The 24,769-nt window shown below is 49.1% G+C and overlaps 1 protein-coding gene across 1 annotated transcript in view; it reads right to left on the reverse strand.

Moving 5' to 3' along the window:
- Nucleotides 1-24,519, reverse strand: part of LSP1 (lymphocyte specific protein 1) — a 116,959-nt gene extending 92,440 nt beyond the window's left edge. The window contains exon 1 of the mRNA XM_073658751.1: nucleotides 24,128-24,519. Within this exon, the coding sequence (XP_073514852.1) occupies nucleotides 24,128-24,207 (80 nt within the window). The 5' untranslated portion in view covers nucleotides 24,208-24,519. The remainder of the gene's footprint in view (nucleotides 1-24,127) is intronic.
- Between the last annotated feature and the right edge of the window lie 250 nt (nucleotides 24,520-24,769).

Genomic DNA, 24,769 nt, shown 5'->3' on the forward strand with positions numbered 1-24,769 from the left:
TCTGTTCCCTATTAGGGGTCCAGGATGTCAGAGTCATTTACCCTTGAAGTGCTGATTACAGTATCAGGCCATGCAGATTTTTCACCCCTTTCATTTGGTATGTGAGGACATTTAGGAGCTGATCTGTTGTATGTCTAATCGTAATAGCTGTGCCTCTACCTGTACAGGGCCAACAAGACTTGTCAAAGTGCTCCACCCAGTGGCTGGTGCTTGTAAAGTCACCTGTGAGAAGTTCTTAATGGATCAAGCTGAATTCAGTGTCATAAATTTCAGGAATCGCCCATTTCTTTGTTACAGCTTGACTATATGCATATGGAGTTATTCAAAGAGGTTTTGGAGCCGAAACTGATTGTAATCTTCATTTTCTGCTCTGAAAATGCTACAAAAGGACTCAGCGTGCACATAGCCAGTAGGAGATTAAAATCTATGTTCATACTGAGTTTTTTGAGGGGTTTATGGAGTGGATCATCTCAAAAAACTTCCTAGAAATCTGTTTCAAAAATTCTTGGGAAACTCTTCCATTTCCTTTGTATGGGAAATCCACTTTGCTGTTCATATCAGGATTTTTTTTTTCCTAAAGGAGTTTTTTAAAAAAATTCTGGTGGAAAAAGAAAAGTGCATGTGACGCGCCCCCTGGGACATATTCCTTTTTGAGGGGAATACCCGGCACCGGATCAGATGGGGGGTTGTAGTCTCCGAGCGGCTGCGACCCGGCCCGTGCCCAGGGCGTCAAACTCAGTGTTATGTGGCAGTCCTACAGATGTTATTAAGAGTTCTTTTGTGTCGACTACGCCACCCGTTGTGATGCGGTCACTGTGGCCGCCGCTGCAGCAGGGTCCGCTGAGGCTGATGGTGGGTGCGCAGCTTGGTGGGATAACCCCCAACGGGAGGGGTATAGCCTCAGGGAGGACAGGTGCAGAGGATGGGGGTTGTGGTGGTGCAGTGCAGACGGCAGTGAAGACAGAGTCGGGTTGTGCAGTTAAGGGTGTTTACTTACTGCAGATGTTGTACTGGTCACTCCAGCTTCGAGTGACCACCCGAGCCGTGCTGCGTCCACCAGGTCCTGGATCCAGCCAACCCCCAAATAAGTCCGGAGCGTGGCCCTGAGCTCTCCTTCTGTCCCGTTCTCTGGCCGTCCCCACCAGTGATCCACCTAGGTCCAGCTCCCTCGGGCCTTCTGTTGGGACACCCTTGGCCTTGGGTTCCCTGACCCTTCATGTGGTGTACCTTCGGGGTGGATGTGGTGGGTGACCGTGGCAAACGCTGCCCACGGTCTCCGGTCTCTGGCTGGGGAGTGTTTTTACCCCCACCAGCTTGGGTTCCGGTACCCTGTGCCGACTCTTCACCCGGGGATTTAGTTTGGGATCTTAGAGTCCTTTTCTTCTGTGCCTCTGGGTCTCTCTCTTCTCCTCTCTCACTCTGGGTCTTTCTTCTCCTCTGCTCCTGACTTGTTCTCTCTGCATCTGACCCTGTTCTTAGTTGGTGCCCACCTTATATACACCCTCTATGTGTGAGCTCAGGTGACCAGCACCCAATGAGCTCCTAACTTTACCCAGGCTGCTCCCCCTATCTGCCCCTACACTACTTGGGATGTACCACCCCCCTCCCACTCCAGCCAGGAACAGACTCGGTCGTACCTGCACATTTCTAAGTGGGAGTACCGTCGGTCTGCTCCTCGGAAATGGGATGTGTGTAGTGCATGCAGCCTACCGAGCTCAGTTCCACACTCCATCCTTACCCGGGAGTGGAATATCACACCTCTGGGTTGAGGTGCAATACCCCTGTAGCAGCCGAATCCTCAGGGTGCTACATTCCCCCCTGGTAAATCACAGCACGTCCTCGGGCTGTAAGACAAAAACAACACCAAAACATACAAATTTTTATAAACATATAAAACATTATATAAATAACATATCTTAGCAGATAAAACTTTCTCGTCGTCTCAGGCTCCTGGTTCCTCCTCCTCCGGACACTGTGCAACATGTGTCCGGGAAAAGTGCGACAGTCTCTTAGAAAAACTGGTTTTCCTATAAAACCGGTAGGGGGCGCTTTAGGAAGCGCAACTATATACAGGGGAAGTTGGCCGCTCTCAGTCCTCGGCCAGGTAAAGGGAAGGGAATGGCTGCTCACAGTCCTCAGCCTGTGGGATTAAGGGGTTAACGGGTAAACAGTTCACTCATGCTGGTCCCAACGGGGACTATATATATGTAGCAACAGTTTCTTTGGTACCCGGTTGGGTAACTATTTACATCTACTGCTCTGCCGCACTCAACGGCGTCTTCCTCCTGCTCTTTGCTTGTAGCTGGTGGTAACTTCAGACCCGTCCGGGTCCTCTTGCTCCTCCTCCTCGCACCGCAACTCCTCCTCCGTCAGGCGGTGTACGTGGAGGGCGTAAGGTCCTTTGGCACACTTGTGCCGGGTGAAGGTGACCTCGTCTCCGATATAAAGGTCACGACCTCTGTGCCCCTCCGGCAGATGGGACTCAACGTCTCTGCGCGTTACAAAAACGTCGCCGGGGGTGTTGTGGTCTCTGATGAAGCCCCACCCATGCTGCAGGTTAAACTTTATTACAGTCCCGGTGGTACGGGGACTGTGCGCTGCACGGGGGTCCCTCCTGGTTCGGCTCTTCTGCTCGGCGCTCCTTATTTGGGCCTGTTGCTCCCGGACCCGCCTCTCTCTCCGCTCCCTCGCAAACTCTTCGAGCTGCTGTCGGCAACACTCAGCACGCTCTGCTGCAGCTGCCCTGGTTTCCTGAGTGAACCCCATTAGGTCTTCTCCGGTGGGGTCCCACTCAAATTGGGCTTCTTCCAGAGGAGGCGAGATCCTTATCACGGGCTTCGGAGCCGGAATCAGGGGTGCACACATGGCCCCAACTCTCCTCTGGTGTTCCAGTTCATAATATTTCTGGGGCCAGATGAAAGGCTGCCCGTCCGGCCACGTGTGCTGGGCAAACAAGTCCTCTCCCAGACGCGGCACCCTTGGTTTTACGGGTGCGGGCGCGGTGGTGGTGGCGTCCGGATTGCCCAGGCCTTGCGGCCAGGCCTGGGGCACCTGGAAGGTGAAGGGCACCGTTAGGACGGTGGCACCCTGGGCTACCTGGCCTTGCGGCCAGGCCGGAGGCTCCGCGGAGGTAGGGGGCGCTGTTGGTATTGCGGCGCCCGGGGGTACTAGGCCTTGCGACCAGGCTGGTGGTACTTCCTGCTTGGTCACGCTCGGGGTCGAGGCGTGTGACGTCACAGGGGTCGCGGCGGCGGCTTCCGGTTGGGGCCTAGTCTGCGTCGGTGACATGGCGTTTTCGGGCACAGCAGGGGGACTTTCGGGCTCTGCGACGGGGAGCTGGGGCAGGTGGGCGGTGTCCCGGCTTGGGGTGTAGACGTCCCCTTTACCTGCCTCCATGCGTTCGGCTCCCTTCTCGGCGCCGTCTCCGGCCTTTGGTCCTCCCGCGCCATCCTCAGAGGCGGTCTGTTTCCTCATCTTGGCTGGCGTGCTCCGGGTCTTGGTTTCAGCTTGCTGGGCCATCTCCCGGCTCCATTCCGCCAATATCTCGCGCTGTACCCGGGCCATCCTCCGTGCGAGGCCCTCCAGGGCAGTCTGTGCACACTCCCGGTCTCGGGGGAGCTGTGCAAGGACCTCCACTAGGCCTAGTGGGGTCGTGGTGTCTAGCAGGCTCCTGACCAACGGGTCGGTGCTGCTCTGCTCTTCTTCCAGCAGGCTCCTGGCCAGCGGGCCGGTGCAGCTCTGCTCTCTGGACATCTCCGGGTGAGCTTCTCTGCTGCTCCTCTCCAGGCTTCTTGCCTCCGGGTGCGCTCGCTCCAGACTGCTCCAGGCGGCACCCATCTTCGTTCTTTTCTCTCATCTCCTCCCACTTCGAGGGCGGTCCCGGGGCAACTCGGTGACTGTCAGCTCCAGGGGTAGTTCTTTCACGCTGACAGACACCTCTAGCATCACAGTCTCTGTTGGTGGGGGCGGTTTCCACTTTTGGCGCCATTTTCTGTCCCGGCCCACGATGGGAGGCGGCCTCTTGCCCTCCTCTGGCACGCCCATAATGGCGTCCGCTGCTCTTCCAAGGCGGGAAATCTTCGGATTTGGCGGGAAGCGTCGCCCAGTGGCGGGAAACTCTGCAGATGGCGGGAACAAGCTGGAAATGGCGGACAATCGGCGGGAAACGACCTGTGATGGGGTCCGATGGCGTGGACCCTCCGGAACCGGCGGGAGACTTCTTTCTGAGGTAAACTTGCACTTTTCTTCAGGCACGCAGTACCCGGGTGTTGTGGGCACGTAATCCTGCCGACTACGCCAAAGTTGACGCGCCCCCTGGGACATATTCCTTTTTGAGGGGAATACCCGGCACCGGATCAGATGGGGGGTTGTAGTCTCCGAGCGGCTGCGACCCGGCCCGTGCCCAGGGCGTCAAACTCAGTGTTATGTGGCAGTCCTACAGATGTTATTAAGAGTTCTTTTGTGTCGACTACGCCACCCGTTGTGATGCGGTCACTGTGGCCGCCGCTGCAGCAGGGTCCGCTGAGGCTGATGGTGGGTGCGCAGCTTGGTGGGATAACCCCCAACGGGAGGGGTATAGCCTCAGGGAGGACAGGTGCAGAGGATGGGGGTTGTGGTGGTGCAGTGCAGACGGCAGTGAAGACAGAGTCGGGTTGTGCAGTTAAGGGTGTTTACTTACTGCAGATGTTGTACTGGTCACTCCAGCTTCGAGTGACCACCCGAGCCGTGCTGCGTCCACCAGGTCCTGGATCCAGCCAACCCCCAAATAAGTCCGGAGCGTGGCCCTGAGCTCTCCTTCTGTCCCGTTCTCTGGCCGTCCCCACCAGTGATCCACCTAGGTCCAGCTCCCTCGGGCCTTCTGTTGGGACACCCTTGGCCTTGGGTTCCCTGACCCTTCATGTGGTGTGCCTTCGGGGTGGATGTGGTGGGTGACCGTGGCAAACGCTGCCCACGGTCTCCGGTCTCTGGCTGGGGAGTGTTTTTACCCCCACCAGCTTGGGTTCCGGTACCCTGTGCCGACTCTTCACCCGGGGATTTAGTTTGGGATCTTAGAGTCCTTTTCTTCTGTGCCTCTGGGTCTCTCTCTTCTCCTCTCTCACTCTGGGTCTTTCTTCTCCTCTGCTCCTGACTTGTTCTCTCTGCATCTGACCCTGTTCTTAGTTGGTGCCCACCTTATATACACCCTCTATGTGTGAGCTCAGGTGACCAGCACCCAATGAGCTCCTAACTTTACCCAGGCTGCTCCCCCTATCTGCCCCTACACTACTTGGGATGTACCACCCCCCTCCCACTCCAGCCAGGAACAGACTCGGTCGTACCTGCACATTTCTAAGTGGGAGTACCGTCGGTCTGCTCCTCGGAAATGGGATGTGTGTAGTGCATGCAGCCTACCGAGCTCAGTTCCACACTCCATCCTTACCCGGGAGTGGAATATCACACCTCTGGGTTGAGGTGCAATACCCCTGTAGCAGCCGAATCCTCAGGGTGCTACACATGTCACTACTTTGAATAGGATACTGAAGGAAACCTTTCCATACTAGGTACTGTCCAATTAAAATGCTGCATAGAAAACATTAGGAAAAAAAACTTTTCCAAAACTCTTCGAAACCTCTTTAGGAAAAGAAAAACACCTCCAAAAACTCGGTAAACTTGGTAAAATGTCATCCACTTTACTTTTACTTTAATAAGTTGCATTTGTAAAATCCGGATGTGATCTCCCCAGTGTCTCCCTGCCCGGTGTGAATGTACCTTCTCTCTAAAGCATGCCATAGTACAGTAGTGGAGTCAGGACAGTAACATCATGTATCTGGCTTCACATTTGGGTATTACATATACTGTATGTACTTATAATATGTGATGGCGGAGTTATTTTATCATTGATTAATAGTCACTTATAGTTTTAATAAGTGCAAAAACTGAATAATGTTGCTTGTGCTGGAGAGTTAGAGCTGATCAGCCGCCAGCTGGGACAGCTGGTCTTAGTGATATATTACTGTCTGCTTTATTCTTTTTTAAACATTACCATCTGTTGGGGCAAAAGAATGGCCAGGCCCTATTAACCCTTCACAACTAGGTGACGTCAACGTGTTGTGTGTCTCCGCCAGGATTATGTGGTCTCTTGAGAAGTTTGCTCCATTAGAGCTTCGAATCGAATGTTGATCATTTCTTTGCATTATTAGGAGGACAGTAAAATATGGTGCGCAGAAGGAAATTTTAGAGCCTTACACGTCACCTAAAACATGCAAGTATCCCCCTGCTCCACTACATCACCTGCCATTCCCCTCTACCCCCCTCATCGCCCTCTCCTTGTAAGGCCTCGGAGCTAAGATCTGCAGAGCTGGCAAGATACCCTGCTGGCGGTCCTTGTGTCACTGTCCGTCATCCCAAGACGCATATGTCCCTAATGTCTCAGCATCTCCTTAAACTGTCCCTTCCAAAAAACTCCACACATGCCTTAGGAGAGACGTTACTAAGTTTAACAGGAGCAGCAAAACTGGCTGTAGGTTTGGAGTCACTCGCCTCCTATAGGATAGATATTTACATTATTTGGTTTGTTTATTAAATAAGTGATTACACACAGAAGAACTGTATCACATTGTAACACTGGCTTCTATTTATAAATATGGAACACATGGAACTAAACTTTGTATTGTGCAGAGATATGATTGATTATATGCATTATATCACATTATGCCAGGGGCTTATATATATATCATTACTACCTAATATTTTTATGGTGCAGGCATATTCCATAGAGGGGTGCAGCTCACAATCAAATTAGAACTAAATCAAGAAAATCATATATGTTATATTTGTTTCTTTGGGAAAAGACACAAGAACTTAGAGGTAACATCACAAGTACAGGGGGGAAAAAAAATGTTTTTTGGGTAATTGGATTGGTCATGTTGGCATTATAGTTATAGAAAGGAGCCCTGTGTGTTCTGACAGGGAAGAAAGAATTGCAGGGGTTGTCCAGAATTACATTCCTGATGACCTATCCTAAGGGCAGGTGCAGACGGCCATAGACTCATCTGGGAAAATCGGACCGAATTATACAAAATGCGCTCGGAGCAAACTCTGATTAGAGTGTGATCATAGTGTGATTCGATTCGCTCGAGGGAGAAGATGGAGAAAAAAAATTCTCATCTTCTCCATTCTGTCAGTCTGTGAAAATTGGACTGCACTCAGATGTCATCCGAGTGCAGTCCAAAGTTTTCAATGCACTCATTGACTTGCATGGCCGAATGCGATCCGAATATTGGATCAAACTCGGTCATGTAGCGATTTTTTCCTCAGATTCAGCCGTTCCGAGCAAAAAGATGAGCATCTGCGCAGCCCCATAGAATAACATTGGTCCTAGTGCAATCCGATGTTTTGCCGGATCGCACTTAGATGGATAATATGGTGATGAGAGCGAGTTCTTACAGTCACCCTCACCTACTGACTATTTGCAAGTCCTAGGACATCACAGCTCCTTACTCCAGAACAGCTGCTTGTCCAGCTCCATACACTGTTTATTTCCAGCTGCTACAGGACTTGCAAACTGCTCATTAGGGACCATAGCTGAGGACAAAACTGGTCCGGTGCAGCCTCCTGACTGGCTAATCACATACTTATTAGGGATCTCAGTGCGCCTTTGATGTGGCCAAGAGACTCAGTGCACCGTTCTGCCCAAGGTGACTGACAGCACTGAGTGGGCGGGGTCTGCAGAGAAAGCTCCGGCCAGTGCTGTCAATCAGCAGTGAGGAAGGCAAGGTCATGCAAAACCAGTGGATGGAATGGTGCACTGAGCCTCTTGGCCACACCCAGGGTGCACCGAGCAGACTAATTAGAATATTTGTAGAATAGAGGCAGTGATTAGATATTAAAGGTGCAATTTGTATAGGCGGCCATATCACCTACAAACTATGTGCTTAGTTTATATTGTCAGTTTATGCTGACAGACTCCCTTTTTTCCTGTGATTTCCTACTATTATGCTCTTGGTATTGTTTCTCACTGTTTCACATTCTGGAAACCACTGGCTTGTGTGGCATCTTGGAGGCCATGAAAAGCTCCCTGGGAAAAAAGGTATGCAAATTAGATCTCCTTCAGAAGGACGATAACTGCCTCTCTGATGCCACCTATAGGCAGCCGCACTATAAGTCAGTGTCTGACCCAAAGAGCCTGGATTCATGACTGGCGATTTAACTGTACCAGATGAGTGTCTCTTCTTTTTGGAGGACATTCACATTCATTTAGCAACTATGGTAGCTTCTTATAGGTGGCAGTAGAGAGTCGCTTTTCTTCCTTCATTTGGACAAGTTATTTGCACTTCCATTACTATCTGGTAATATACAATATCTGATAATCTGGCCCCTATCAGCTCCCACTTATGCTGGATTAGAGGAGTTTAACTATATCATGTATCAGGATCTATAGTACAGGACAGATGCTAATATGTTACTACCTGACACAATATGGTATGTTTCATTATTTAAATCTATTGATCAGGTCCGAAATAGGGAACGCCGGGGTCAAAAAGGGAAAGACAGATTTGGGTCAAATATAGGGACTGGCCTTCAAAAAACTAGGGACACTGGAGTTGAAATGTGCAGTAGCTCATTGTGGTGAAGCATGGGTTACATGAGCAGAACGTGATATCCTGCAGCATAGCTGTGCCCATAGGAAGCTCACCGAGAGTTACTGTGACAGCTGAGTCAGTGAGGTCATGGATGAAGTCATGGTGTGCAGGGTGGAGGCCTCCAGATGTTGTGTGCAAGCGGCTTGTACATCCAGAACTATCCTCCTTTCTGCTCATCCTGTTATACATCAGCTCTCACTGATCCAATGCACTGGAAATATCCAGAGACCTGAGGCCACATGCACATTTCCTATAAAGCAGCGCACAGGGTCCTCCCTTACTGGAGAGTCTCGTGCATGATCTCATTACTGGCTGCCACACCCGCGGACACTCGTATATGCTGATTTATGGATATGAAGCGTCTCGGGAATAAATAGCGAGAGTACTGCTATAAGTCCTAATTGGTTTCCTTACATCACATCTATAGATATCGCAGGCGTATGCTGCGCTGATGGATCTGCCATAGGCTACAAACAATGCCAGTGGATCTTATCAGCGAGATTATCTACTAGATCAACTTTTGCATTTGAGGGCAGTGTCGGACTGGGGCACCAAGGGCCCACCAGTAACCAAGTACTGCTCATATAAGAGGGGGGGGCCCACCGGAGGATTCTCCGGTTCTCCAGTTGGCCAGTCCAAGCCTGTGTGGGTGGCATTTCACATTTTTCTACTGTCAGGAAGTGCAGATGTAGAGAACCATTTGTTCTCCTCCGAGAAAAATGGTCCGATAAAGCTAATCAGAGTTTGATCACACTGGGATCCGTTTTTCTTGGATGTGGACAATTCGAAAAAAAAAAGTTTCTCCATCTTCTCCGTTCATTCTGACTGTGAAAATTGGACCGCACTTGGATGTCATCTGAGCGCGATCCGATGTTTTCCACGGACCCATACACACAAATGGGCGAGTGCCATCTGATTGTCAGAGGCAAATGGTGCATGCTGAGATCAGTCCGAGGAGAAAAATCAGACCTTGAATAACATTGGTCCAAGTGCGATCCCATATTATGACAGATCACAACTCAGATCAAAACTACGGTCGTCTGCACGAGCCTTTAAAGGCTAGAAACCCCTATAAAAGCCTGAACCCTGCTTTATATTGTCCGCATTACTAAACAGCTATTACTACTCGTGGAAAAATGAACCCCAATTGGATTCTGGTATTTTAGGTCTGAACTGTCCCATACAGTGAAGACACAATGCACATTCTGTAATGACCATTTTCCTGCCATTTACATTCTTCTTCCACTTTTCCCATATTAGTGCATTTTTTGTACTCATTGTCATCAATCTAGACATTGACTTTGTGAAGTTTCTCTCACCGAGATGAACAATACAAATATCCGAATGAGAAACATTACAGCTGATGAAATCTATTTCTATATCACGGCAGTTCTATCTCTTGTAGGATTATCATCCCCCAGTCTCTGATTGACATTCTCAGGGGCTTTTATGGAGCACAGTGAATGTAAGGAGAACTTGTCAGAATATAGGTAGGGTAGCACTGACTTTCCTCCATTATCAGGGCAAAAGTTGTGACATACTGGCACTAAAAGGTGCCATCCAAAATGTTCCATTAGGGCTTCTTGAGGTTATATGAAACGGTCTCTCAGTCAAAATTAAAGGGAATCTGTCACCCGGTTTTTGCTAGGTAATCAGACAGCAGCATAATGTAGGGACAGAGACCCTGATTCCAGCGATGTGTCAGTTGCTTGTCTTTATGCTGTCATTTTCTACTGTAGGTCTAGCAGAGCTCAGAATGCTGAGCTCCGTATAACTCCGCCCACACCACTGATTGATAGAAAGCTGCCAATCAGTGGTGGAGGCGGGGTTACCCAGAGCAGTTGACTAGGAGGCACGAGGCAGCTAGTCCTAAAGTGATAATCTCCTGCTTATAAAACACTGATTTTATTGAAACAGCAAAACACAGCCCAGTAAGTGATACATTGTTAGAATCAGGGTCTCATCCCCTACATCATGCTGCTCTCAGATTACATATCAAAAACCTGGTGACGTTTTTCCCCTTTACCAAAACAGAAAACCATGCATACTCTCTGAAGGACCGCTGTAGAGGACCTGCCGCAATTGTGAACATGACTGGCTCCATGTGCAGTTCTGCGTGCTTGTCAGCATTGTAGACTGGTGCCGGCTCTGCCTGTACATTTCATGCATTATTCGGGTCCAAAAAACAATGCAATTTTTTACATGCAGATCATCAGTCAGTGTGAAAAATCGGCCATTTACACTCGTTATAATGGGCTCGTTAGTGGTCTGTGGAGCACACAGGCAGCACACCGATCCACTACATGCTCTTAAGTAGCAGCAACACCTGATGAAGGGACTCCGTTTGCCCCGGTCTGGTATAGCTAATAGCTTGTGGATGTTATTACTTTGCTGCCACTTTTGTTTGCCATGCAGTACTGCATTGGCACGGGCAGATTAAGGTCAAAAACCTGGGAACATTTCTTTCCATTTTTTGGAAGGAATAGAGGGAAATTTAACTGCAAAAAAATCTATAGATAAAACATTTAAAATACAACGACAATGTATTAAAGAGTTATTCACAACTTTAAAAATGGATATAACTGATAACTGGAGAGTGCTCGTAAGACTTTTCAGTTTAATATTTATTAAAATTTGTTGTTGAGATTTTAATAATCAGAATTTCATGTTTGTTTTTTGCTTACAACTCATTGCATAGGGAACCAGCAACCGCTGTGGTCGCTGAAAAAGTGCAGCGCTTGCAAACTCTTTTCTATTTACAAACACTGCACTAAATGGGGCTAGCCTGGATTTCTGGAGGGCATTGTTATCTCCCGATCCTGCCCAGAGAAGTGATGACTCAGTGATGGAGCGCACTGCCAGTGTGCATTAAAAGAGAGAGAGTGCGGTACTGAACATGTGTCGAAATTGACAACCTGCACATGCTCAGTACAACAGAGGCCAGACCGGCTCTTGAAATGGACGTCATTAATGATATCCCATTTCAGAATGGAAAAAGCAGCTGTGGGGCGTGACTGCAGGGCCAGGCCCCTGATGATGTCTCATTTCAGGGTGGTGATGATGATATTGATGATATTTCGTTTGAGGTTCCACGGTTCATACTCGGAGACTCGAAATGTCATCAGATGTATAAAATCGGAAAGTATAAGGTATAGAGAGGGAAAGGTAGGAAATGTTTCATTCATATACATTACAAAACTGCTTCCTTTTTAGAAATAGATAGTTATTAAGTATTAGGTTGACTCTTAGGTTTTGGACAAGCCCTTTTAATTTTACGCAATTTTTTCATTCCTCATTATAAAAAGTTCTACAACTGTTTTTTTTTTATTTGTAAAATCTGTGACACTTAGCTCTTTAGGATCAATAGGAACAGTCCATAAACCTGTAATGTTTCACAGGGTGAACAAAATAGTGTTAATTTTAGGATCCTGTTAGAAATAGAACCCTGAGTGACTTTGTATGGAGTCAGGAAGGGGTTTGCTTCCTATATGATCTCTACAAATTATGTTAACAATGTAGATGTCAGCAGAAAAGTGTAATCCTCCACTGTGAACTGTGTCAGTGATGCTTCTGTAACTGTATCGGTGCATACACTGTATGTAGAGAGGCCATGATATTTGTAGGGTCACATGTGCAACCATTTTTTCTTCTAAACTGGGGAATCTAAAGAGAAAACTCTCTGTACGTATTTCTAGGGGAGATAGACGTATATAGAAATAAGGTGAACCCATAGAAAAGGTCTGAATTGGGAAATCCCCCACATTCCAATGGGATCCGACTTCCTTTAAGCAGCATATCAGGTTTCTGTGATGTCCAATGGGTGTAACTGCTCGGACTAACTACTTAGATGCTGTGTAAGGAGATGGACAATTGAGAAGATGCACACAATTAATGTCTAAAAAAGTGGCTGCAAGAAAACACTGCCATCTGCTGGTCAAAGACGATAGAGAAAGTAAAAGACAAAGGAATTGCATTAGTAGGAAACCAAGAGTGAAGTGCATGTTCCCGTGGGGAAGAGATTGCTGAAGACAGCAGGTCAGGTGATAGCTGTGGCGCAGTTAGCAATTATAAAAGGCCCAAGAGGGCAGTGAAGGGGAGGAGTTGGTGCCCGAACCTGTAGCAGGACGGACGTGCTCTACAATGAGCTGCCTTATAGCCGCCATTATGAGAGACCAGACCCGAGAGAAGACCCAAGAGAGACCAGACCCGAGTGAAGGGTCCAACGGGTTTTCATGTACCATCATAGTTGCTATGTGCACATGGCTTTGAATGACCATGAGGAATAACTGCTAATTTTCATATTTAAGGCTTATTTTTAAGCTTTTTGGTGGAAATTGTTTATACAATGGCTGTAAAATGAACCAGTAATGGAGCCAACACAAAAATGTTTACAATTTAAGATTTTATTTGCCTTGAATAATTGATTAATTGTTGGTAAATGTGAAAGAAAGAAAGAAAGAAAGAAAGAACAAGTGCTTACATACCACAAGAGCTGCTACATTGTTTAGGGCCACTGGAGATAGGGGTCCCAGCCCATGTTGGCGGTATGCCTTATTTTATTTGGCATTGTGAGTCTGTACAGAGATCCCAAATCAACGCTTTATAAAATTTGCAAACCAGTGCGTGGGAATTAGCGAGAGCATAATAGAAGGAATATGAAGGTGCACATGAGCAATAGGTCCTGTTGGCTTCACCTCTATGTACGCTTCCAATCACCAGAATCAACTCATTATTTTGGTCACACGCAATGAGTAACACATGACCATTCATTGTTAATCAGCATGGTTATTGGGAAATCTACAGGTCTCAAGGTAAATACAGCAAATAAAGAGAAGCTGACAGCTGATACATGCTGGCCGATCCACAGGCAGCATGTATCAGACACTGGCTGAACAATTTCAGCCATATATGTTTGGCCATGTAACGCTGTCGTGTTTGAGAGAATACTAGACTTTAAAAGAAGCCGGGGACTGAGCCACACGGGAGACCAGTCCCCAGCGGATTCTCTGCACCTACTCCCCCTGAGTGACAGGTCTCTCCCTGTATGAGTGCACAAGGAGAGACCTGTTAGTCACTGGCAGTGGGCGGGGAGAAGCCGCCGGGAACCCACCTGTCCATTAGTCTTCTTTTGCGGCTCAATCCTCGGCGGCTTTTAAAGTATGTTTTTCTCTGAGACGCTGCAGCGTCTGATGCATGCTGCCTGTGATTCGGACACTATGTATCAGCTGTCAGGTTCCTTTTAACAATTATCCCTTTTTGTATCCCTTTTTGGAAAACAAAGATGACCTTTACAGAAAACGCTACCACTGTCCTCATTCAAGCAAGTGCAAGGATTTTACTATGAAAAGGACTTGTCACTTGCCAAAATTAAGTAATTTTTTTACTGGTGTAAATGACGCGCCCCCTGGGCCAGTGCTGTTAGGGATACCCGGAGCCGGATCAGATGGGGGTTGTAGTCTCCGAGTGGCTGTGACCCGGTCCGTGCCCAGGGTGTCAAACTCAGTGTGTGGCAGTCCTTATGATGTTACTAGATGTTCTTTTGTGTCGACTACGCCACCCGTTGAATTGCGGTCAATACGGCCGCCGCTGCAGCAGGGTCCGCTGAGGCTGGTGATGTATGTGCAGCTCAGGTAGTATAACCCCCAACGGGAGGGGTATAGCCTCAGGGGGTCAGTTGCAGAGGATGGGGGTTGTGGTGGTGCAGCGAGGATGGGAATGAGACTCAGAGTCGGGCTGTGCAGTTCAGGGTTTGTTTACTTACTGCAGTTGTTCTGGTCACTCCGGCCTTAAGTGACCACCCGAGCCGTGCTGCGTCCACCAGGTCCTGGACTCGGCCAACCCCCAGGTGATTCTGGAGCGTGGTCCTGAGCTCCCTTTCTGTCCTGTCCTCTTCTCTGGCCTTCCCCACCAGGGATCCACCTATGTCCGGCTCCCTCGGGCCTCTTGGTGGTAAACCCTTGTCTCTGGGTTCCCTGACCCTATTCCTGGTCTGCCTTCCGGGTGGATTTAGTGGGTGATCGTGGCAGATCAGTCCTGCCCACGACCTCCGGTTCCTGGCTAAGGTGTGCTGCAGCCTCTGCCAGCTTGGGATCCGGTACCCTGTTGCCAACTCTTCACCCTCTGGTCTAATTTGGGCTCTTGGAGTTCCTTCTTTCTCCCCCTCTGGGTCTTTCTTTCTCCTCTCTCTCTCTGGGCCTTGGAGCTGCTCTTCTCCTCTGCTCTGACAGACTGACCTCACTCTGCAAAAGACTGACGTCTCACTCTGCAAAAGACTGACCCTGATCTAAGATGGTTCCCACCTTATATACTCCCTCTATGTGTGAGCTCAGGTGACCAGCACCCAATGAGCTCCTAGCACTACCCAGACTGCTCCCCCTATCTGCCCCTACACTACTGGGATGTTCCACCCCCCTCCCACTCCAGCCAGGAACAGACACTGTCGTACCTGCACATTTCTCTAGTGGGAGTACCATCGGTCTGTTCCCCGGAAATGGGATGTGTGTAGTGCATGCAGCCTACTGAGCTCAGTTCCACACTCCATCCTTACCCGGGAGTGGAATATCACACCTCTGGGTTGAGGTGCAATACCCCTGTAGCAGCCGAATCCTCAGGGTGCTACATTCCCCCCTGGTAAATCACAGCACGTCCTCGGGCTGTAAGATATAAACATCCACAAACATACATTTTTTTTTCATAAAACATAAACATATAAAACATCATAAAACATCATCAGCAGCAATAAACTTTTCATATAAACATTCTTGTTTCTGGTTCCTCCGGTCACGGTGCAACTTGTGACCGGGTAAAGTGCTACAGTCTCTTTAAGAAAACAGTTTCCTATAAAACCGGTAGGGGGCGCTTTAGGAAGCGCAACTATATACAAGGGGATATGGCCGCTCTCAGTCCTCGGCCAGGTATTAGGGAGGATTGACCGCTCTCAGTCCTCGGTCAGTGGGAATAGGGACACACGGGGTTAACAGTTCACTCTTGGCTGGTCCCAACGGGGACTATATTTTAACTAGAACAGTTCTTATACCCTGACGGGTAACTATGTACAGTCTCTCTCTACCGTACTTCAACGACGGCGTCCTCCTGCTCCTTCTTTAGATTCTTCAGACCCGTCTGGGTCCTCTTGCTCCTCCTCACACCGCAGCTCCTCCTCCGTCAGGCGATGCACATGGAGGGCGTAGGGTCCTTTGGCACACTTGTGCCGGGTGAAGGTGACCTCGTCCCCTAAATACAGGTCACGACCTCTGTGTCCCTCCGGTAGGTGGGACTCAACGTCTCTCCTGGTCACGAAGACGTCGCCTGGGGTGCGGTGATCCCTGATGAAACCCCACCCATGCTGCAGATTGAACTTTATCACAGTCCCGATGGTACGGGGACCATGCGCTGCACGGGGGTTTCTCCTGGTCCGGCTCTTCTGCTCCGCGCTCCTTATTTGGGCTTGTTGTTCCCGGACCCGCCTCTCTCTCCGCTCCCTCTCAAAGACCTCGAGCTGCTGGCGGCAGCACTCTGCACGCTCCGCTGCGGCTGCCCGAGTCTCCTGAGTGAACCCCATGAGGTCTTCTCCGGTGGGATCCCACTCAAACTGGGTCTCTTCTAGCGGGGGCGAGATCCTCTTCATGGGCTTTGGAGCCGGGATCAGGGGTTCGCACATGGCCCTTGCTTTTTGCAGCTCCAGCTGGATGTATTCCTGGGGCCATACGAAGGGCTGCCCATCCGGACACGTATGCTGGGCGAACAGGTCCTCACCCAGGTGCGGTACTTTAGGTGTTATGGGCGCCGTGGTGGTAGCGGCGCCCGGGTTAACCAGGCCTTGCGACCAGGCCTGGGGCACCTTGAAAGTAAAGGGCACCGTAAGAACGGCGGCGCCCTGTGTTACTTGGCCCTGCGACCAGGCCGGGGGCTCCGCGGAGGTAGGGGGCGCTGTTGGTATTGCGGCGCCCGGGGGTACTAGGCCTTGCGACCAGGCCGATGGTACTTCCTGCTTGGCCACGCTCGGGGTCGAGGCGTGTGACGTCACAGGGGTCGCGGCTTCCGTTTGAGGCCTAGTCTGCGGCGGTGACGTTGCAGCGACGGGCACGGCAGGGGGTACTTCGGGCTCTGCGACGGGGAGCTGGGGCAGGCACGCGGTTTCCCGGCTCGGGGTAGAGACGTCCCCTTTACCTGCCTCCATTCGTTCGGCTCCCTTCTCGGCGCCGTCTCCGGCCTTCAGTCCTCCTGCGCCATCCTCAGAGGCGGTCTGTTTCCTCGTCTCGGGTGGCGTGCTCCGCTGACGAGTCTCGGTCTGCTGGGCCATCTCTCGGCTCCACTCCGCCAACGTCTCTCGTTGCACCCGGGCCATCCTCCGTGCGAGGCCCTCCAACGCGGTCTGTGCACACTCCCGGTCTCGGGGAAGCTGTGTTAGGATCTCCAGCAGGCCTTCTGGAGTGGCGACCTGCAACAGGCTCCTGACCACTGGGTCGGTGCTGCCTGGAGTGGCGGCCCGCATCAGGCTCCTGACCACTGGGTCGGTGCTGCCTGGCTCTCCCTCCATCTCCGGGTAGGCTCTCTCTGGACTCTCTTCCAGACGTCTTGTCTCCGGGTGCGCTCTCTCCAAACTGCTCCAGGCGACACCCATCTTTGTTCTCTTCTTCTGTCTCCGCCCACATCGAGGGTGGTCCCGGGGCAACTTCAGTTCCAGGGGCAGTTCTCTCACGCTGATGGACACTTCCAGCATCACAGTCTCTGTTGGTGGGCGCGGTTTCCGCTTTTGGCGCCATTCTTCGACCTGGCCCACGATGGGAGGTGGCCTTTTGCCACCCTCTTGCACGCCCATAATGGCGTCCGCTCTTCCAAGGCGGGAAATCTTTGGAAATGGCGGGAATCGTCTCCCAGTGGCGGGAAACTCCATGGATGGCGGGAAAAAGCTGCAAATGGCGGACAACCGGCGGGAAACGACCTGTGATGGGGTCCGATGGTGGGACCCTCCGGAACCGGCAGGAGACTTCTTTTTAAGGTAACGGTGAACTTTTCTTCAGGCACGCAGTACCCGGTTGTTGCGGGCACGTTATCCTGCCGACTACGCCAAAGTTGACGCGCCCCCTGGGCCAGTGCTGTTAGGGATACCCGGAGCCGGATCAGATGGGGGTTGTAGTCTCCGAGTGGCTGTGACCCGGTCCGTGCCCAGGGTGTCAAACTCAGTGTGTGGCAGTCCTTATGATGTTACTAGATGTTCTTTTGTGTCGACTACGCCACCCGTTGAATTGCGGTCAATACGGCCGCCGCTGCAGCAGGGTCCGCTGAGGCTGGTGATGTATGTGCAGCTCAGGTAGTATAACCCCCAACGGGAGGGGTATAGCCTCAGGGGGTCAGTTGCAGAGGATGGGGGTTGTGGTGGTGCAGCGAGGATGGGAATGAGACTCAGAGTCGGGCTGTGCAGTTCAGGGTTTGTTTACTTACTGCAGTTGTTCTGGTCACTCCGGCCTTAAGTGACCACCCGAGCCGTGCTGCGTCCACCAGGTCCTGGACTCGGCCAACCCCCAGGTGATTCTGGAGCGTGGTCCTGAGCTCCCTTTCTGTCCTGTCCTCTTCTCTGGCCTTCCCCACCAGGGATCCACCTATGTCCGGCTCCCTCGGGCCTCTTGGTGGTAAACCCTTGTCTCTGGGTTCCCTGACCCTATTCCTGGTCTGCCTTCCGGGTGGATTTAGTGGGTGATCGTGGCAGATCAGTCCTGCCCACGACCTCCGGTTCCTGGCTAAGGTGTGCTGTAGCCTCTGCCAGCTTGGGATCCGGTACCCTGTTGCCAACTCTTCACCCTCTGGTCTAATTTGGGCTCTTGGAGTTCCTTCTTTCTCCCCCTCTGGGTCTTTCTTTCTCCTCTCTCTCTCTGGGCCTTGGAGCTGCTCTTCTCCTCTGCTCTGACAGACTGACCTCACTCTGCAAAAGACTGACGTCTCACTCTGCAAAAGACTGACCCTGATCTAAGATGGTTCCCACCTTATATACTCCCTCTATGTGTGAGCTCAGGTGACCAGCACCCAATGAGCTCCTAGCACTACCCAGACTGCTCCCCCTATCTGCCCCTACACTACTGGGATGTTCCACCCCCCTCCCACTCCAGCCAGGAACAGACACTGTCGTACCTGCACATTTCTCTAGTGGGAGTACCATCGGTCTGTTCCCCGGAAATGGGATGTGTGTAGTGCATGCAGCCTACTGAGCTCAGTTCCACACTCCATCCTTACCCGGGAGTGGAATATCACACCTCTGGGTTGAGGTGCAATACCCCTGTAGCAGCCGAATCCTCAGGGTGCTACATAAACATCACCGTTCTCCTGAATCTGGTGTTGTTTTTCTTTTGATCCTGTGTCTTTTTCTTCCTGAGAGATGGCCCTCTTTCCCTGTATATAAATCATCTAATCTTTTAAGCGAACAAGACGTGGTCATAAAAATACTCCCATAGAGAATATTGTATGACCACGCCCACATAGAGAACATCTGTACGCCCACCTAGAGAACACCGGATGACCACACCCACATAGATAACACCGGATTACCACACCCAGATAGAGAACATTTGATGGCCACACCCACATAGAGAACACTGGGTGAACACGCCCACGTAGAGAACATCTAATGACCACACCTACATAGAGAACACCGGATGACCACGCCAACATAGAGAACACAGATGAGCATGCCCACACAGAGAACATCTGATTATGACACCCACATAGAGAACATCAGATTATCACACCCACATAGAGAACATCTGATGACCACACCCACATAGAGGACATCTGATGACCACACCCATATAGAGAACATCTGGTGACCACACCCACATAGAGAACATCTAATGACCACACCCACATAGAGAACACTGATGAGCACGCCCACATAGAAAACATCTGATTACGACACTCACATAGAGAACATCTGATTACCACACCTACATAGAGAACATCTGATGACTACGCCCACATAAAGAACATCTGTTTATCACACCCACATAGAGAACATCTGATGACCACACCCACAAAGAGAACACCGGATGAACACGCCCACATAGAGAACACTGGATGATCATGACCACATAGAGAACATCTGATGACCACACCCACATAGAGAACATCTAATGACCACGCCTACATACAGAGAATCTGATGACCACGCCCACACAGAGAATATCTGATGAACACACCCACATAGAAAACATCAGGTGACCACACCTACATAGTGAACATCTGATGTCCACGCCCACATACAGAACATCTGATGACCATGTGTGAAGACCCGGGGTCTTCCATGAGTGTAACGCTACTCAGACTACACAGGGTGAGGGTAAAACAGCATGGCAATACTTTATTGAACCACAAAGCGGACAATAAACACAGAACAGTCCCAGCAAATACCCAAGATGGTACAAGATTATACCGTCTCACCCTTCCGTCTCTGCCCGCCTGGAATAGAACAGCTGCGACTTTGGAGATTTCTGGGGCCAACTATCTCAACCAGTGGCCCCCCGCTTCTCGCGGGCCCCCACAGAGAGAAGGTAGCGGCAAGCTTAGGAAGCTAGCAGTCCATCGAGGTGTAAGGCCAGGAGACCCAAGGGTCCCAACCGGGCCTCTCCGAGAGTTTCCATAGGGCCAGGTGACCGGTGGGTCCCTCCTGGCAACTCCAAACAACATATCCAATGGGGCCAGGTGACTTCTTCGTACTCTCCTGGTCTCCCCAAAATGTATCCATGGTCTCTCTGATGGTCAAATGGAGCAGATCTGTATTTTTCCAGTCAGGGCCGATACCCTTAGACTAGAATCATTTAGAATACAAATCTGTGTCTCTTTGGGCAATGCCATGCAATCCATCTGCTGTCCTGAAGGATGTCTCTCATTCTCGTTGTAAAGTCTTTCTCATTCTCTGTCCCAAGTTTGACGGCTACAATAACACATGTCCCTTCTGCTTCTCTGGGCTCAGCCTCCTGAATGGGCATAACTGCTCCCACCCTATCCCCCCAAAGCTAAGTGTGCATTAGTGGAGGTATCTTTCTCAGTTTGATTGCATCACCTGGGTCTACAACTCCCTGTGGTGAAGGCTCCGATTTTCTTTCAACACTTACACAATGTGCCTAGGCGATTTTTGAACAATGGTTAGAGGCTCCAGAGATACTAATGAGATTAATGGAATGCTGGACACTTTATCAGTTAAATTAGTGTACATAAACTGACGAGCAAGCAGAACATTAATAAAACACAGCCAGCAATCTCTAATAAACACAATAAGGTATTTCCCTTCACTTAACAAATCTAATCGTCTGACTAATTAATATTTTACGCTGTATCGTCGCACCATGTCCACATAGAGAACATCTGATGACCGCACCCACATAGAAAACACCAGATGACCACACCTACATAGTGAACATCTGATCTCCACGATTACATACAGAACATCTGACGACCATGCCCACATAGAGAACATCTAATGACTACATCCACTTGGCTAAAATCTTTACATAAAGGAAAGGGAGGGCCACATTTCAGGACTGGAGAGGCGCAGGAACAAAAGAAAAGCAACACCAGATTCAGGAGAGCAGCAGCATTTACTCCAAGCAACAAATTCAATGTGGCAGGTCCTCTTTAAGTCTGAGACTGAATGTCTTTGTCTGAAAAAAACTGGCTCATTGGCGCATAACAGGGAGTTCCCATACAGATGGTTGTCTGGTACAGGCATTGTCTGAACAGCTGATAGAATAATTTACTAACTTTCTGACCAGCTATATAATCAACGTATTTCCCATTTTGTACCACCTTTATGTCTAGAGGTATAACTTAAATCTCCTGCGCCCCAATACAAAATCTGTTAACAGAGTACTTAAAAGGATGTTTCTCAATATAAAGTGCATGGATAATTACTGTCAAAGTAAGTACACCAGCCTCATCAGGTCTAAGATATCTGTTTAATTATAACTAGATAGATCTCTTAGACCTGATGAGGCTGGTGTACTTACTTTGACAGTCCATGTCAGAATGGCTGTATAAGTTTTCCTGCCTAATAATAGGATGAGTATTTTTTGAGCTAGAGCTGGACTCTGCTATGACAGAATACCAAATTTATCACACAAAATGGTCCCTCAACAGTGGGTACCGCTTCATGCTTATCATGTAGTCTAATCTGTGAATAGCATGCTATAGAGCAAGAAAACAGGAACAGAAATAACAAGGCCCCAGCAGGAAGGAGGCAGATAAATAAATGTTAACTCATATACGGGCTGTTGATTTGAGATACAGCAAGTGGTGACAGTTTGAAAAGTTCTTTGGAACTCCAATCAAATTCCATCACATATGGGACCCATGACCTAACTCTCTTCCGGTTTTTGCTGCCTCATCTGAGAACAGCATTACGTAGGGGCAGAGACCTTGATTCCAACCAGGTGTCACTTACTGAGCTGCTTGCTGTCATTTTGATAAAATCACAGTTTTCTCTGCAGCAGATCGTCCAGTTCTCTGAATGCTGAGCTTTGTATAACCCCGCCCACTTCACTGACTGCAGCTTCCTGTGTACACTGTGTATAGGCAGAAAGCTGCCAATCAGTGGTGTGGGCGGAGTTATTCAGAGCTAATGAATATGGAGGACTACCTGACAACAGGTTTACTAGTCCTCTAGTGATAATCTCCTGCTGATAAAACTGTGATTTTATCACAACTACAGCAAGCAGCCCAGTAAGCGACCCATCGCTGGAATCAGGGTCTCTGTCCTTACATTACACTGCTCTCAGATTAGGTGGCAAAAATCTGGTGACAGGTTCCTTTTAATGATCAAACAACCATCTCTTCATTTCTAGACTAGAGTAGATCATCTTTAATTTATGAAGAATGCATGAATGCGCTTTTTAGGTACATAGCTGTCAAAACATGTAATGTCAACTATTTTTGTACTTCTGTTAAACACTCAATGTTGATTTATAGACGATTCATTATAACATTATAATGTATAATTCATTCATTTGCAATTAGGAGTTTAGTCGGTGATCTTTTCAAGTGGGAACACAGAAAATGTGTCGATCACTGATAGGACCGCCCTCTGGACTCCTAAACCCAGAATGAGTAGGAATTAAATTGAAAAAAAACACTAATTAGGCCTCATTCAGACAGATGATGTTCTTGTACGAGTTCTATCTGTGATTTTCACGAATTGCACTGGTACATCCGATAGTCTATGGGGTCACTCACATGTCCGTGATTTTTCTCAGTCTGCGGAAAATCGCAGAGACATGTCCAATTTTGATCTGAGTGTTGAATCAAAATCGGCAATGCAAGTCTATGAAAAAATCAGACCGCACTTGGAAGACATCTGAGTGCAGTCTGATTTTCACATGGGAGAAGATGGAGAAACTTTTTTTTTTCTTCACGTATGAGAAAAACGGATGGCACACGAACCAGGGTGGGGGCCCACCGGAGGATTCTCCTGTGGACCAGTCCAAGCCGGGTCGAGACTGTGAAACGCCTCAGCCTGTCTAATTCATGACAAGCGGCACCAGAAATTTTACTCCAGTGCATGACTAGAGTAAGATTTCTGGCGAGGTGCATGGAGGCACACGACACTCGTCAGGCGCTCCTGATTCAGTAACAGGAGTGCACCTCCTAATGAATCACGAGCGTCTGACTCCAGCATGCTCTTTCATCAAGATTTTCCAATGTATTTTTAAAACTTTTCATGTAACCGCCTCATACACAGTTTCATATTTGAGGCTTGTTGTGGCACCCTGTGTCTGCGCTTTGCCCAAATTCCTTGTTGCACCTGTTGCTGGAATGTAATCATAGTTTGTGTCCAGCCATTAATACTGATAATCCACAGGCTCCGAGGAATAAGTGGAATACCAGACATAAAGAAAAGACATGCCCGATCTTGATCCGAGAGTCGGATCGAAATCGGCAATGCAAGTCTTTGGGTCCATAAAAAAAAAATCAGACTGCACGGGGATGACATCCAAGTGCTGTTCGATTTTCACAGACTGTCACCTTTCGGAATATTAGATGTTCCTCATAATATAAAGTTTAAATTCACATTTGCATCTACTTCTACTGGTGAAGAGCACACATTATATTTCCAGATTTTGGAATAGTGCCTTCTTTGCCCGGACCACATGGAAGTATCATATTGATCTCAGCTGTTCCGCAGACAAGTGGCAGAAGTCTGGGCTCGTGGTGGATCATGAAGAACATTTGGAATTGCTTTCATTCCTCCGTCATCCAACATCCGACACATCCAGATTCTAATTGTTTGGATGAAGTTCCACTAAATTTGGCAGAGAACACCACCCAGTCAATGCACAGATGTAGCAGAGCTGAGCTTTTTTTTTTTCCCCCCTTTGATACATCATCACATGTCTCAAAGAGTTAAATGACAAATTACTTCTGTGGCAGGAGCGTGGCAGCCGCAATCTTTTTTTTTATCATAATGTAGTCGTTAGATTTGGGCCGTAGCGAAGGGGTAAAAGTCGTTTTTTTTTTTTGCTCACCTTTGGGTCTCTTCCAATTTTTCTTCGAACGTGTTCTCCTCGCAGGCGTCTTGTGGCCGCGCGTCCTCGTTGTCTGACATCTTGTCCTGTCGCTGTGTCGCTGTGCAGCAGTGTCCGGCTGTGTGTGGGGTGTGGCAGGGTGCACGCTTCTTACAATATGATCCAGATGTGTGTGATATGGGAGTTTGCAAATTTGATTTTTTTTTTTTTTTTTTGCTTTCTTGCAGCCAACACTGAGCGGGGTGTGCCCGGCGTATAGCTGTGATGTATTGTCTTCCTCCTAGGATTGTGTCTTAGGTTACTAGTATGTGTATTGCCACGGTGCAAATCTCTCCTTGCTTCTTTCCTGTGTTGTGTCACATTGTGCCGTCTCCTTCTCCCCCCTCCGCCGCGCTGTTCTACAGGATGTGGTTTGTGAACGTATTATACTTCTGTATTTCATATTGCTCAGCTCACAGGATGGAAATCACCCAGATCCAGAAGCAGCTACCGGCCTGATAATTATTCTCTGCAAATTTAATATCGGAGTCAATCCGCATTTCTGCAACACTTCAATTTCTGCTGGTCATTTACTCCCCCGCAGAGGCATATCATGCACGCTGTGAATACACGTATACGTGCTGCAGAGCATTGCACACGGCG

This window comes from Phyllobates terribilis, unplaced genomic scaffold (assembly GCF_046119375.1).
Source record: "Phyllobates terribilis strain yellow unplaced genomic scaffold, ASM4611937v1 Scaffold_13__5_contigs__length_258822181, whole genome shotgun sequence".
In the NCBI taxonomy this organism is placed as follows: Eukaryota; Metazoa; Chordata; class Amphibia; order Anura; family Dendrobatidae; genus Phyllobates; species Phyllobates terribilis.